The sequence below is a fragment of the Aquarana catesbeiana genome, unplaced genomic scaffold, assembly GCF_042186555.1.
Source record: "Aquarana catesbeiana isolate 2022-GZ unplaced genomic scaffold, ASM4218655v1 unanchor228, whole genome shotgun sequence".
NCBI classification, from domain to species: domain Eukaryota; kingdom Metazoa; phylum Chordata; class Amphibia; order Anura; family Ranidae; genus Aquarana; species Aquarana catesbeiana.
In genome coordinates, this window is record NW_027362655.1 from 1,381,948 (window position 1) to 1,396,740 (window position 14,793).

A 14,793-nucleotide genomic window follows, 5' to 3' on the forward strand; every position below is an offset into this window, starting at 1 on the left:
TGCCTAGTCCAGCTTTTCTCAGCCAGGGTTCCTCTAAAGCTATTCTGGAGCCACTTAGTAAGAGGGTGATGGTGGACTGATGAGCGCACAATCTCAGTGTGAGCACCAAGAGAGCATGGGATAGGTGTTTGGGGAAGGAGGTGTTTTGTAGTCCACTACGCGCGGAGCATATACTGAGATTTGTAGGAAGAAGCTCTGGAGGTGTTGGAGACATTTATTGGTGATATCATTTATTGAAGTATAAAGGAGAAGTTGGATGGACTTTGATGTCACTTTATTACTGGATACTGATGAGGAGAAATGCGTCGACAATTTATCATAGATGTTTTCACATCTTTTACTTTGATGATAAGAGGGCGGGATTTATGGATATAAGGGGAGGGGGGTCATTGTATTTGTCGCCCATCTCCCGATGCTGGACGATGCGAGAAGCTGACAATCTATAAGAAGTCTTGTCTCTGCCAGCTGGGGAAATAGCGAGTGGAAAAACACAACTCAAGTTGTTGAGGATTTGAATAGTAAACTCCTTCATTGTTCCTGGTCATATGGGGAAATATTGACTCCCAGACCTTCCAAGACAGAAAACTGATTGGAGGATTGGAATAGTAAACTCCTTCATTGTTCTCAGCTGGGAGTGTCGGGGGATTCATTGACTTTACACAACTTCACTTCCACAACAAACTCTTCTCTAGGAATCTATGTGTAGCGCACTACTCCCTTGGGAGCTGCAGTGTTGTTCATTACCTTTATGTCAATGGCCCCCGATCCTCCTTCCCATGCAACTTCAGCACACCAGACAGTCTTTGTACTTTATAAAACTATAACTTTATTCTTCAACTCTGGTTGGTATAACAAATAAATAGAGGATATGAGATGCCTCTATAAATTCTGGTTCCTGTGTACTTTCCTGTAGTGAACTGACCAGCATCACTCTGAATAATGCTGTGAATAAAAGATTCCAAAGTCCCAGGCCTCCACCGTCTAATTCTGGACTCTTGTAATCAATCCATGTCAGTTCTGGAAAGTGTCCCTTACTAGGTCCTTGGACACATAGCAAGTTTATGGATAAGCACCACTGGGTTGCACTCTCTTTGCTCACTCCCAATAAACAGTCCATGTTACTCACAGAAAGTCGATTCCTAGTTTCCTCTGTCCGCTTTGCTCCTACTTCCTCCTCCTCATGGTAGTCTGGCACACCCCCGGCTGGGGCGCCCGGTTTCTGCTCTTGCTCTACATGGTGATGACTGCTCCTGCTATCCAGCACTGGGGTCTCTGAACCACCCAGGCCTTCAAGCCTCCTCCTCCTGCACCCAAACTCCTCCTGCTATCCAGCACTGGGGTCTCTGAACCACCCAGGCCTTCAAGCCTCCTCCTCCTGCACCCAAACTCCTCCTGCTATCCAGCACTGGGGTCTCTGAACCACCCAGGCCTTCAAGCCTCCTCCTCCTGCACCCAAACTCCTCCTGCTATCCAGCACTGAGGTCTCTGAACCACCCAGGCCTTCAAGCCTCCTCCTGCTGCACCCAAACTTCTCCTGCTATCCAGCACTGGGGTCTCTGAACCACCCAGGCCTTCAAGCCTCCTCCTCCTGCACCCTACATAGTTACTCCTGCATGTCTTCCAGTGAACTCCCCCCAGGAAGCATGTGACCCCCAGCTTATTTGCGAGTCCTGCCCCTGCCAATACAATTTAATGACTGGTCCAGAGCTCTCCACATAAGCTGCCTGCCACTCAGGTCCCAAATCCTGCCTCCCTTGGGGGATTGGAGGATAGATTGGGCTTTTTACTAACATTTTGTGTTTCCTAATAAAAAAAAAAAAACTAGAAGTACCACAATTTTATTCTCTTGGGTGCTAATGGGCTGCAGGAGATCTGATAAGAAAAAAGGAGGGAGATAAAAATAAGTAGATCTCCCTTTATTTCATTTTATTTTTCTCTACTACGTTGTGTATTCATGTACCACCCACCAGAACATTATACCACCCACCAGAACATTATAACCACCCACCAGAACATTCTAATCACCCACCAGAACATTATAACCACCCACCAGAACATTATAATCACCCACCAGAATATTATAACCACCCACCAGAACATTAGGACCACCCACCAGAACATTATACCACCCACCAGAACATTCTAATCACCCACCAGAACATTATACCACCCACCAGAACATTCTAATCACCCACCAGAACATTATAACCACCCACCAGAACATTATAATCACCCACCAGAACATTATAACCACCCACCAGAACATTAGGACCACCCACCAGAACATTATAACCACCCACCAGAACATTCTAATCACCCACCAGAACATTATAACCACCCACCAGAACATTATAATCACCCACCAGAACATTATAACCACCCATCAGAACATTAGGACCACCCACCAGAACATTATAACCACCCACCAGAACATTCTAATCACCCACCAGAACATTATAACCACCCACCAGAACATTATAATCACCCACCAGAACATTATAACCACCCACCAGAACAGCATACCCACCCACCAGAACATGTTAACCACCCACCAGAACATTAGGACTACCCACCAGAACATTATACCCACCCACCAGAACAGCATACCCATCCACCAGAACATTATAACCACCCACCAGAACATTATAACCACCCACCAGAACATTAGGACCACCCACCAGAACATTATAACCACCCACCACAACATTATACCCACCCACCAGAACAGCATACCCACCCACCAGAACATTATAACCACCCACCAGAACATTATAACCACCCACTAGAACATTATAATCACCCACCATTACATTATACCCACCCACCAGATTATTATGACCACCCCCCAGAACATTATAACCACCCACCAGAACATTAAGACCACCCACCAGAACATTAGGACCACTCACCAGAACATTATACCCACCCACCAGAACACTATAACCACCCACCAGAACATTATACCCACCCCCCCCAGAACATTATAACCACCCACCATATAACCGACCACCAGAACATTATACCCACCCAACAGAATATTAGGACCACCCACCAGAACATTATACCACCCACCAGAACATTATGATCATCCCTCTAATATTCAGTAGGTCCCCCTTTTGCTGCCATCAAGGCATGGACTCCACCAGTCAAAGCATCACACTGCCTCTGCCGGCTTGTCCTCTTCCTATATGCATCCTGGTGCCACCTCTTCCCCAGGTAAGTGACACACACACACATGGCCATCCACAACAAACTGTAATGCCCATTTTATTTGCTTTCAACATATCAACTTCAGGGTTAACATGTTCACTTGCTGCCTAATATCATAGCACCCAACAGTCCCTGATTTGGAACAAAGTCCTTCTTTCCTCCTCATTTGTCCCTCACCTTGGTCTGATCTATATAGTTTTATATAAAATGCATATTTATCTCCCAGTGCTAAACCTTTTCATTCAATTTCTAATTTGCTGTATTTGTAAATTTCAAAAGCCAATATAAAGGAATTATAGTGGTTGTGGGTGCACACACACATTTCTCAGGCTGCAGTTCCTCTGAGCTCCACAAGGTGGTGATCTCACCTCTACCCAGATAGGAAGTCTCTATGGATGACAGACAGGAAGTGATTTCAGTTACAGGCAGGACATTCCGAGTGAGAGGTGAGTCGGGAGGAAGTAGAGAGGAGACATTACTGGAAGTGGCAGCAGATGAGGTAATAAGATCTTATTTTCTATTCACACCCAGTAACCCCCCCCGTCATGTCCGTCCTCTTCCTCCATAGTCACTGTGATGTCTTTTATCTCCAGCAGATGATGATACACACATATATAGTGTGCAAACCTAGATTAACCCCTTCAGGGGCAGAACATAGCCTCACGTACAGGGCCGGAACATTCTCTTAATTTTGGAGATAAATTCTAGTAATATGATCCTCTAAACAAACAGCACTGACAATAGACAAGACAATGACCATCCTGACCATGCATGGCCTACAAAAGGCAATTATTACACTACACAGGCATACTTGCCAACAGTCTCGATTTTCCCGGGACAATCCCGACTTTGGGACCCTCATCCCGATTGGAGCTCGTCCTGATTAATTTCCCGGGATTTTGCTTTTGTCCCAGGAAAATTGGGAATGTTTTAGGGAAAAAACGGCCGATGAGCTACAAAAATTGTCCGCTGTCGCCTCTGCCAGTACATTTCCCCTTGTGTTCCGTGAAGAGAGGAGGGGCAGCCAATAGTCTTCTTTCTTCAATGTACAAGTATTCTCTTGTACACGGAAGCCTATTGGCTGCACGGATCGATCGGAGGCCCCTCCTCTCTCCACTGAACTCGCGTGGAAACCAGGAACTGTGTAGCTGCCGCTGCACATGAAGGAGATGATCGCCACTGCTGGGGACAAGGAGGGCTCTGCTGCACTGGGGCCACAGATGTAAAGGAGGGCTCTGCTGCACTAGGGACAGTGATGTAAAGGAGGGCTCTGCTGCACTGGGGACACAGATGTAAAGAATGGCTCTGCTGCACTGGGGACACAGATGTAAAGGAGGGCTCTGCTGCACTGGGGACATGGATGTAAAGGAGGGCTCTGCTGCACTGGGGACACAGATGTAAGGGAGGGCTCTGCTGCACAACACAGATGTAAAGGAGGGCTCTGCTGCACTGGGGCCACAGATGTAAAGGAGGGCTCTGCTGCACTAGGGACAGTGATGTAAAGGAGGGCTCTGCTGCACTGGGGACACAGATGTAAAGAATGGCTCTGCTGCACTGGGGACACAGATGTAAAGGAGGGCTCTGCTGCACTGGGGACACGGATGTAAAGGAGGGCTCTGCTGCACTGGGGACACAGATGTAAGGGAGGGCTCTGCTGCACAACACAGATGTAAAGGAGGGCTCTGCTGCACTGGGGACACGGATGTAAAGGAGGGCTCTGCTGCACTGGGGACACAGATGTAAGGGAGGGCTCTGCTGCACAACACAGATGTAAAGGAGGGCTCTTCTGCAATGGGGACACAGATGTAAAGGAGGGCTCTGCTGCACTGGGGACACGGATGTAAAGGAGGGCTCTGCTGCACTGGGGACACAGATGTAAGGGAGGGCTCTGCTGCACAACACAGATGTAAAGGAGGGCTCTTCTGCAATGGGGACACAGATGTAAAGGAGGGCTCTGCTGCACTGGGGACACGGATGTAAAGGAGGGCTCTGCTGCACTGGGGACACGGATGTAAAGGAGGGCTCTGCTGCACTGGGGACACAGATGTAAGGGAGGGCTCTGCTGCACAACACAGATGTAAAGGAGGGCTCTGCTGCACTGGGGACACGGATGTAAAGGAGGGCTCTGCTGCACTGGGGACACAGATGTAAGGGAGGGCTCTGCTGCACAACACAGATGTAAAGGAGGGCTCTTCTGCAATGGGGACACAGATGTAAAGGAGGGCTCTGCTGCACTGGGGACACAGATGTAAAGGAGGGCTCTGCTGCACTGGGGACATGGATGTAAAGGAGGGCTCTGCTGCACTGGGGACACAGATGGAAAGGAGGGCTCTGCTGCACTGGGGACAGGGATGTAAAGGAGGGCTCTGCTGCACTGGGGACAGGGATGTAAAGGAGGGCTTTGGTGCACTGGGGACAGGGATGTAAAAGAGGGCTTTGCTGCACTGGGGACAGGGATGTAAAGGAGGGCTCTGCTGCACTGGGGACACAGATGTAAAGGAGGGCTCTGCTGCACTGGGGACACAGATGTAAGGGAGGGCTCTGCTGCACAACACAGATGTAAAGGTGGCCTCTGCTGCACTGGGGACATGGATGTAAAGGAGGGCTCTGCTGCACAACGCGGATGTAAAGGAGGGCTCTGCTGCACTGAGGACACAGATGTAAAATAGGGCTCTGCTGCACAACACGAATGTAAAGGAGGGCTCTGCTGCACAACACAGATCTAAAGGAGGGCTCTGCTGCACTGGGGACACAGATGTAAAGGAGGGCTCTGCTGCACAACACAGATGTAAAGGAGGGCTCTGCTGCACAACACAGATGTAAAGAAGGGCTCTGCTGCACTGGGGACACGGATGTAAAAGAGGGCTCTGCTACACTCGGGACACAGATGTAAAGGAGGGCTCTGCTGCACAACACAGATGTAAAGAAGGGCTCTGCTGCACTGGGGACACGGATGTAAAAGAGGGCTCTGCTACACTCGGGACACAGATGTAAAGAAGGGCTCTGCTGCACAACACAGATGTAAAGGAGGGCTCTGCTGCACAGCACAGATGTAAAGGAGGGCTCTGCGGCACTGGGGACAGGGATGTAAAGGAGGGATCTGCTGCAAAACACAGATGTAAAGGAGGGCTCTGCTGCACTGGGAACACAGATGTAAAGAAGGGCTCTGCTGCACAACACAGATGTAAAGGATGGCTCTGCTGCACAACACAGATGTAAAGAAGGGCTCTGCTGCACTGGGGACACGGATGTAAAGGAGGGCTCTGCTGCACAGCACAGATGTAAAGGAGGGCTCTGCGGCACTGGGGACAGGGATGTAAAGGAGGGTTCTGCTGCAAAACACAGATGTAAAGGAGGGCTCTGCTGCACAACACAGATGTAAAGGAGGGCTCTGCTGCACTGGGGACATGGATGTAAAGGAGGGCTCTGCTGCACTGGGGACACGCATGTAATGGAGGGCTCTGCTGCACTGGGTACACGGATGTAAAGGAGGGCTCTGCTGCACAACACAGATGTAAAGGAGTGCTCTGCTGCACTGGGGACATGGATGTAAAGGAGGGCTCTGCTGCACTGGGGACATGGATGTAAAGGAGGGACTCCACTGCCTGGGGACACCTGATATAAGGAGGGGCTCCACTGCTGGGGATACCAGATGTATAAAGGGGCTCCGCTACTGGGGACACCAGATGTATGAAGGGGCTCTGCTGCTGGGGACACCAGATGTATGAAGGGGCTCCGCTGTTGGGGACACCAGATGTAAGAAGGGGCTCCGCTGCTGGAGACACCAGTTGTAAGAAGGGGCTCCGCTGCTGGGGACACCAGATGTAAGAAGGGGCTCCGCTGCTGGGGACACCAGATGTAAGAAGGGGCTCCGCTGCTGGGGACACCAGATGTAAGAAGGGGCTCCGCTGCTGGGGACACCTGATGTAAGAAGGGGCTCCGCTGCTGGGGACACGGTTGGCGGCTTGTGCCAGCTTGTTTTATACTCCCTTGGAGTGAAAGCAGGTGCTTGAAGCTTGTATGAAGGCTGAGTACCTTGCTGAGTGGAAGGTTTGGTTGGGGTTGGATAACCTGGATCCCGGTCAGATTTTTCTTGCTTGTAGCACTGGGGTTCAAGGTCAGCCTCCTGCTGCTTTACTTGATGTGACTCACTGACATATCTGAGTTCTTGCTGTTGAGCACTGCTTGGGTTAGAGCGCTGGTAGACATAATCTGAAGTGCTCTGCATGGGATCTTGGTGGTCCTCCTCCTCTGCTCCTGACTCACCATAGGCAGCTACTTCTAATGCTTCTGCTTCTGCAATGGCAGGAGCAGTGTCTCCGTCCACTGCCAGCCTCTCCATGTCCGCTTCTAGGATCACCTGCTGCATTTTCAGAGATGCCTCTTGCTGAGCTCGTTCAGCCTCCAGGCGTTCTTTCTCTGCATCAAGGTGAGCCTTTTCTCTTCTCATCTGCAACTCTTGGTCTGTGAATGCGGCCCTGGCCCTTTCTGCTTCGGCTTTTTCGAACAGGCGATTGCTGATGAATTTGTGACAGATGACTTGAATGAGCTTGCTTGTGATCGTGTTTTGTAAGAAGATGCTTGACTGTGAGACATGGCTGTGGTGGAGAAGCTGCCCTGCTATGTAGAGACCGCTGTAGTGTCAAGTGTGGGTATGCTGCGTGACAGAGCGCGTCTCTGTGTAGCCTGGCTGCTTGCTTCACCTGCTGAAGGCCTGTTTCATCTAAGACAGTGGTTCTCAACTTGGGGGTTGGGACCCCCTCAGGGGTCGAATGACGATTTGCCAGAGGTCACCGAATCCTGGGCTGTTCCTGAAGTCCACATCCGCTCTTCCCAGCCTTTTCGCAGCGGCCCAGCATGGCTGTCCCTGGAGCCCGTGGCCACCCAGCTGGGCTGTTCCTGGAGCCCGCAGCAGCCCAGCTGGGCTGTTCCTGGAGCCCGCGGCTGCCCACTCTGCCTCTTCGCAGCTGCCCATTCAGTTCACAGCATGGGTGGGGGGCAGAGACTAGAGGTCAGCTGACTTGAGGAATGTGAAGTGGGCGAGGCTGGAGGAGACCCTATCTCCTGATTTCAGCATAGGTGTCACTGCTGCGAGACACCACAGAGCTGGAGACACAGTGAGTAACGCTACCTGTGATTAGAGTTGCCATTAAAAGTCCCCACTAGTTCTTAGATCAGAAGATGTCCTTGAACAAGAGCACCTAAGTTGGCTGATCAGAACTCCCCGCAGCACTGCTACTGATTCCACCCCCAATCAGCACTTCCACTCATCCCATCCCCCCACCAAGGAGTAAGAGAAGGAATAAAAATAGAGAATACATGGAAGGGAGAGGAAAAGATGGGGAGGAACAAACAAAAAGGGAGAGAAAAAATAAGAGAAAGAACAAGAAAGATGGCTAGAGAGCGGGATGGGGGGAAAAACTGTAAATTAGGATAGAGGGGGATAAAAGGGAAAGAAAGGAGAACAAAGAAAAAGAGTGGTACATACTAAAATGTATTATAAAGGGGTTTTGATACTGTACAAGTGGAAGGGACTCAGGGAGCACTAAATGTCCATGGGTTAGGGGCGCAAATTACTTGTCTTGCCTTGGGTGCTGACAACCCACGGTACGAAAATAATTTTACTGTTAGTTGTCCCCACAATTTGGGAAATTTTATCAAGGGGTCACGGCACTAGAAAGGTTCTAAGACATTTGACTGTATGGACACTGCGTAGCCCGGGGGGGGGTACAGTCTTCTGAGGTCAGCTTATCTTCACCTCAGATGTCAACAAAAATGTCACTGTTCTGTCTCTAGGGCAGAGAGCTAAACCTTCCTACTCCATAAACTTCAGATACCATATTTCTTTGAACTTAAATTTATTAGAACAAGCCAGGTGAAACTACAAATTGATAAAATAAACATCAATCAGTACAATTTTGCATATAATAAAGAAACAATGCTCTATAACACAGAATGGGATAACAAGAACTCACTTTTTAAGCTCGCTGAGGGGTGATGGCGAGAGATTGAAGAAAACATGCCCTCCTGTCTTGCTGTAGATTCCTAGAATGGAAGCTAACTCTTTTCCTCTAGAGAATTCTCCCAGAATGCACTGGTTCCTAACAACTTTATTAACACATTCTAATGCCGTGTACACACGGGCGGACTTTTCGACCGGACTGGTCCGACGGGACGAATCCGTCTTACAATCCGACCATGTGTGGGCTTCATCAGACCTGCAGGGGACTTTTTCGGTCGAAAATCAGACAGACTTTAGATTTGGAACATGTTTTGCCGTGTACACACAACCGGACTTTTCGACCGGACTGGTCCGATGGAACGAATCCGTCGGACGATCCGACCATGCGTGGACTTCATCTGACCTTCAGCTGACTTTTTCTGTCGAACATCAGACGGACTTCAGATTTGGAACATGTTTCACATCTTTCCAAAGGACTCGAGTCCGGTCGAAAAATCAGTTCGTCAGTATGCTAGTCCGATGGACATAAAAGGACGCAAGGGCAGCTATTGGCTACTGGCTATGAACTTTCTTAATCTAGTCCCTTCGTACGTCATCACGTTCAAACCAACGAACTTCCGAACGGACTTTAGTTCGTGTGTGTGCAAGTCCAGTCGTCGGAAAGTTCTGTCGGAAAGACCGTCGGACCTTTGATGCTGAAAAGTCTGCTCATGTGTATGCGGCATTTTAAGTCTTTCCGACGGACTCCGGTCGAAAAATCCGCTCAACGAAAACCGACGCTAGGGCAGCTATTGGCTACTGGCTATCAACTTCCTTATTTTAGTCCGGTCGTACGTCATCACGTATGAATCCGTCGGACTTTGGTGTGATCGTGTGTAGGCAAGTCCCTTCATTCGCAAGTCCGTCGGAAAGACCTTCGGACCTTTGATGCAGAAAAGTCCGACATTAGAGAATACAATAGGTAACTTCTACAAACAGCAAAGCTATACCAGAAAGGGAACAGTAGATGGCGCCTGCGCTCTGCATAACTAGCTTGGTGAAAATCAAGAAAACCCAACATGTTATTTTAAGCACATAAACTTAAGTAATCTGAATAGAAGCCCAGTGGGCAGAACAAGGCCCACTGCAATACCGATGACAACTTCTATATCGAATTTATGTCAACTTACAGTTTGGCACTGCTCCCTATGTAGTCTTGGCAGTCACGGGGCTCCACATGAATATCTTTTCCCTCATAAACCAGGAAACTCCATGTGTAACCTGTTTCCCTGTCACAGAACTTATACATTTTGACCCCATATCTGGCACGCTTGCTGGGGAGAAACTGTTTGAAAATGAAACAGGCTGTGAAGCCACAAGGCTTCACTTCCTTTTTCCCTTAGTAATGACACTGGCGCCTGGACAGGTAAGTGTCCTAATATTAAAAGTTAGCAGCTACAGGATTTGGAGCTGGTGACTTTAATTTTTTTTTCCAAGCGGAACTCCGCTTTAGGTAAAAAAACTTTTTATTTTTACTTGTGCAAAGTTAAAGTTACACCCAAGCACATAAAATCCCCCCAAAAATGTTTGATGCCCCCCACCCCTACATATACACACAAACAAAAACTCACACATTGGGATGCCTACGCCTGAAAACGTTGATTGCGATACACAGGTTACATATTGCTGCGCACACCGGAGGGAGAGCAATAATACTAGGACCAGACTTCCGTAACGCTAAACTGATGACCTAAAGGAGGCTTCCAAAGCATCGCCTATAGAAAATATAGGGTACTGAAGTTTGTCACCATGTTGCAGGCGCACACAAATTTAAGGTTTGACATGTTGGGTATCTATTTACTCGGTGCAACCTCAGCTTTTATATTTTACCAAAACAATTAGGTAATTTATTGCGTTTTTGTGTCCCCTGAAATGAACTTTAGTGTGTTTTTTTTACTGAAATTTTTGCATTTCATAGACTTTTGCAATAATATTTTGTGACATAAAAATTTGGGACTACCACTATTTTATTCTCTAGGGTGCTTAAAATTATTTTTTAAACATGTGCGCAAAAACATCTCTGGCAGTGAAAGGGTTAAAGGATATGTTCACCTTCGGGAACATGTTACACGTTCCTGTTCCTGCAGCGGCTCAGCGATCTGAGCCCTCTGTGTGACAGCAGTGTGGGGAGAAGTTCCCCGTACCGGCTGTCACTTTATGAAAAGAACGCGGCCGTGCCATTTATTCACAGAGTTCTGTCCTTTGCCGATGTCCGCTTGTAGTTGTCAATGAACTCCCACACCGCTGCTGAGCTCTCTGGTAGATGATTGGTTCTTCCTGTCACTGTAACTGCCTTCCCATATAATGTACAGGCAGACAGATTACACAGACAGTCTGCAGGAGTCCTGCATAGCACCACCCATCAGCACATCATGGCTGCAATGCTTTCCAGGCTTCTAAAAAAAAATAGGAAAGTAATTTTTTTTTTACCTGCAGAAAATGTGCATTTATTATTTTTTATAAAAGGTGAACTTTTCCTTTAACAGAGCGGACACCGGAGCGTGACTTGTCTGCTCGGCATGCGCTTGTACTGAGCATCCAAGTTATAAACGTCCCCGACATTCCTAAAAGCACCTAAGATTCATATACAGTTTTGGTTAAATTATTTTTTAATTTATCGGGACAAGCAGATTGTCATAAGGGACAAGGAGGTTGATATAAGGGACAAGTAGATTGTTATAAGGGACAACGAGGTTGTCATAAGGGACAAGTAGATTGTCATAAGGGACAAGTAGATTGTCATAAGGGACAAGGAGGTTGTCATAAGGGACAAGGAGGTTGATATAAGGGACAAGTAGATTGTTATAAGGGACAATGAGGTTGTCATAAGGGACAAGTAGATTGTCATAAGGGGCAAGTAGATTGTCATAAGAGACGAGGAGATTGTCATAAGGGACAAGGAAATTGTCATAAGGGACAAGGATAGTGTCACAATGGACAAGGAGATTGTCAAAAAGGACAATTAGATTGGGACCCCAATTAAGGTTCCTTGGACAAGTAGTTTTTGAAAGAATGTTCACACCCCTGGAATGGTTTATTACATGATGAAGATCAGCCATGGAGTATATCTGAGGCGTATATCAGGGTGTGCTTCTTCCCCACATAAGAGCTGTAATTTCCAGCAACATTCATATAGAAGACATTTCCCGCACTCAAGGCAATAATACACCTCGAGGGTTGTGTGGGAACCCTGATGTACAGGAAGACAGGACTTCAGTGAGGCACAATTCTCTCACTCAGGACAGAAATATGGCTTCTCCCCCATGTGAGATCTCTCATGTGTGTAAAGATTGGACTTCACTGAAAAACATTTCCCACATTCAGGACAGGAATACGGCTTCTCCCCTGTGTGAGACCTTTGATGTTTAATGAGATCTGCTTTTTGTACAAAATATTTCCCGCACTCAGGACAGGAAAGTGGCTTCTCCCCTGTGTGATATTTCTGATGTGTGGAAAGATTGGACTTATCTGAAAAACATTTCCTGCATTCAGGACAGGAATACGGCTTCTCCCCCGTGTGAGACCTTTGATGTTTAACAAGATCTGCTTTTTGTACAAAACATTTCCCACATTCAGGACAGGAATATGGCTTCTCCCCCGTGTGAGATCTCTGATGTCTGGTAAGATTGGCCTTCCGTGAAAAACATTTCTTGCACTCTGAACAGGAATACAGCTTCTCTCCTGTGTGAGATCTCTGATGTGTGCAAAGATTGGACTTCACTGAAAAACATTTCCCGCACTCAGGACAGGAATACGGCTTCTCCCCCGTGTGAGATCTCTGATGTGTGTAAAGACTGGACTTGTCTGAAAAACATTTCCCGCACTCAGGACAGGAATATGGCTTTTCCCCCGTGTGAGATCTCTGATGTGTGTAAAGACTGGACTTGTCTGAAAAACATTTCCCGCACTCAGGACAGGAATATATCTTCTCACCAGTGTGAGATCTCTGGTGTCTGTAAAGATTGGACTTCACTGAAAAACACTTCCTGCACTCAGGACAGGAATATGGCTTTTGCCCCGTGTGAGATCTCTGATGCGTGTAAAAATTAGACTTGTCTGAAAAACATTTCCCGCACTCAGGACAGGAATACATCTTCTCACCAGTGTGAGATCTCTGATGTCTGTAAAGACTGGACTTCTGTGAAAAACATTTCCTGCACTCAGGACAGGTATATGTCTTCTTCCCCGTGTGAGATCTCTGATGTGTGTAAAGATTGGACTTCTGTGAAAAACATTTCCCACACTTAGGACAGGAATACGGCTTCTCCCCTGTGTGAGATCTTATATGCACATTAAGATTGCATTCAAAACGGAAACACTTCCCACACTCAGTACAGGAAAGCCTCTTATCTGTTGAAAGTACGGCACCGTCCCTCACAGTCTGAGGTTCCTCAGGATAAGAGGAATACGATGGTCCATCTACACTGTGTGGTGCCGGATGGACATTTGAGGTAGCCGGGTTTTCTCCTGGACTATACTGTGTGATGTCCTCATCTTCTACTTTACAGTCTGGAGACAAAGTGAGACAATCCTCTGAGGTTTTCCTCATCTCCCGTCCATGCACTAAAATAGAGATAAAAAGATTATTACTAGACATGAGCAGATTGGTTCCCCTAAACCAGGACTCCGCCCACATCAGGTAGCTTTGTCTCTGAAGATCTTCCAATTCCACCCTCAAGATAACTAGTAAATGGGTCCTCTGATCTCCTCTGAATTTCTTTATTCATGGACCTTAGTCCAAGAGTGAGGAAACAACAAGAACTGTCTTTTACAGGAGTGACAGTGATGAGGGGATTATAGGACAAATGTCCCCAGTGAGTGAGGATGGGGGGGGGGGGTGAACAACCAAGATGGAGACAGGACTGATCCTGAAGACCACCATCATTGGGTTATTGACTTCTCCCTCGTTATCATTTTCTGTTTAAGGTTACAAAGTTTGAGGATGTTGTCCCATTATCATCAACATGTAAAAGTCTGTGTTCCAATCAAATCATCAGATATAAAATGTCCAGCTGATAGAAAATGGGTGTAACAAAAGAGAATACATATTATGTGTATATATATATATATATATATATATATATATATATATATATATATATATATATATATATATATAGTAGTGGGTAGAGGGGAGAGAGCAGAAGTCAGGACTATGTAATGTACAACATAATTTATAAGATACAACAGATAGGACTATATAGTATCAGAATGATTTAATGTACAGCATAGAGTATATAGTTCAGGGGTCAGGAGTATGTAATGTACAATATAAATTATATAGTGTAGGGCTCAGGACTCATAATATTAATATTCAGTAATCAGTGGAAGCCTAAATGTTTACATGAGACAAGTTGCAGAGGCCCCACACCGCTGCCTCCCATCTCCTGAGACTGCACTCAGTGACTTGGGTCTGAGACTATACAGACATATCCCTCCACCTGGCACAGCCAACAAATAACAGAGCAAGTAACCCTGGGAGAATTTTTCTGTCAGAGATTTTGCTAGACCCGGGGTATCGGGCAGAAAACTGAAATCACATTCTCCAGGTGTCTAGGTCTAGTAAGGTCTATGGTGAAAGT

General features: G+C 47.1%; 2 protein-coding genes across 3 annotated transcripts in view; one reads left to right on the forward strand and one right to left on the reverse strand.

The window, feature by feature from the left end:
* Positions 1 to 14,793, forward strand: part of LOC141121725 (uncharacterized) — a 242,457-nt gene that overhangs the window by 145,637 nt on the left and 82,027 nt on the right. The window lies entirely within an intron of this gene.
* LOC141121662 (uncharacterized) overlaps positions 8,944 to 14,793 on the reverse strand; it is a 32,471-nt gene continuing 26,621 nt past the window's right edge. For both annotated transcript variants that reach the window (XM_073611343.1, XM_073611344.1), the window contains exon 6: positions 8,944 to 13,774. In XM_073611343.1, coding sequence (XP_073467444.1) covers positions 12,444 to 13,774 — 1,331 coding nt within the window. In that variant the 3' untranslated portion in view covers positions 8,944 to 12,443. The remainder of the gene's footprint in view (positions 13,775 to 14,793) is intronic.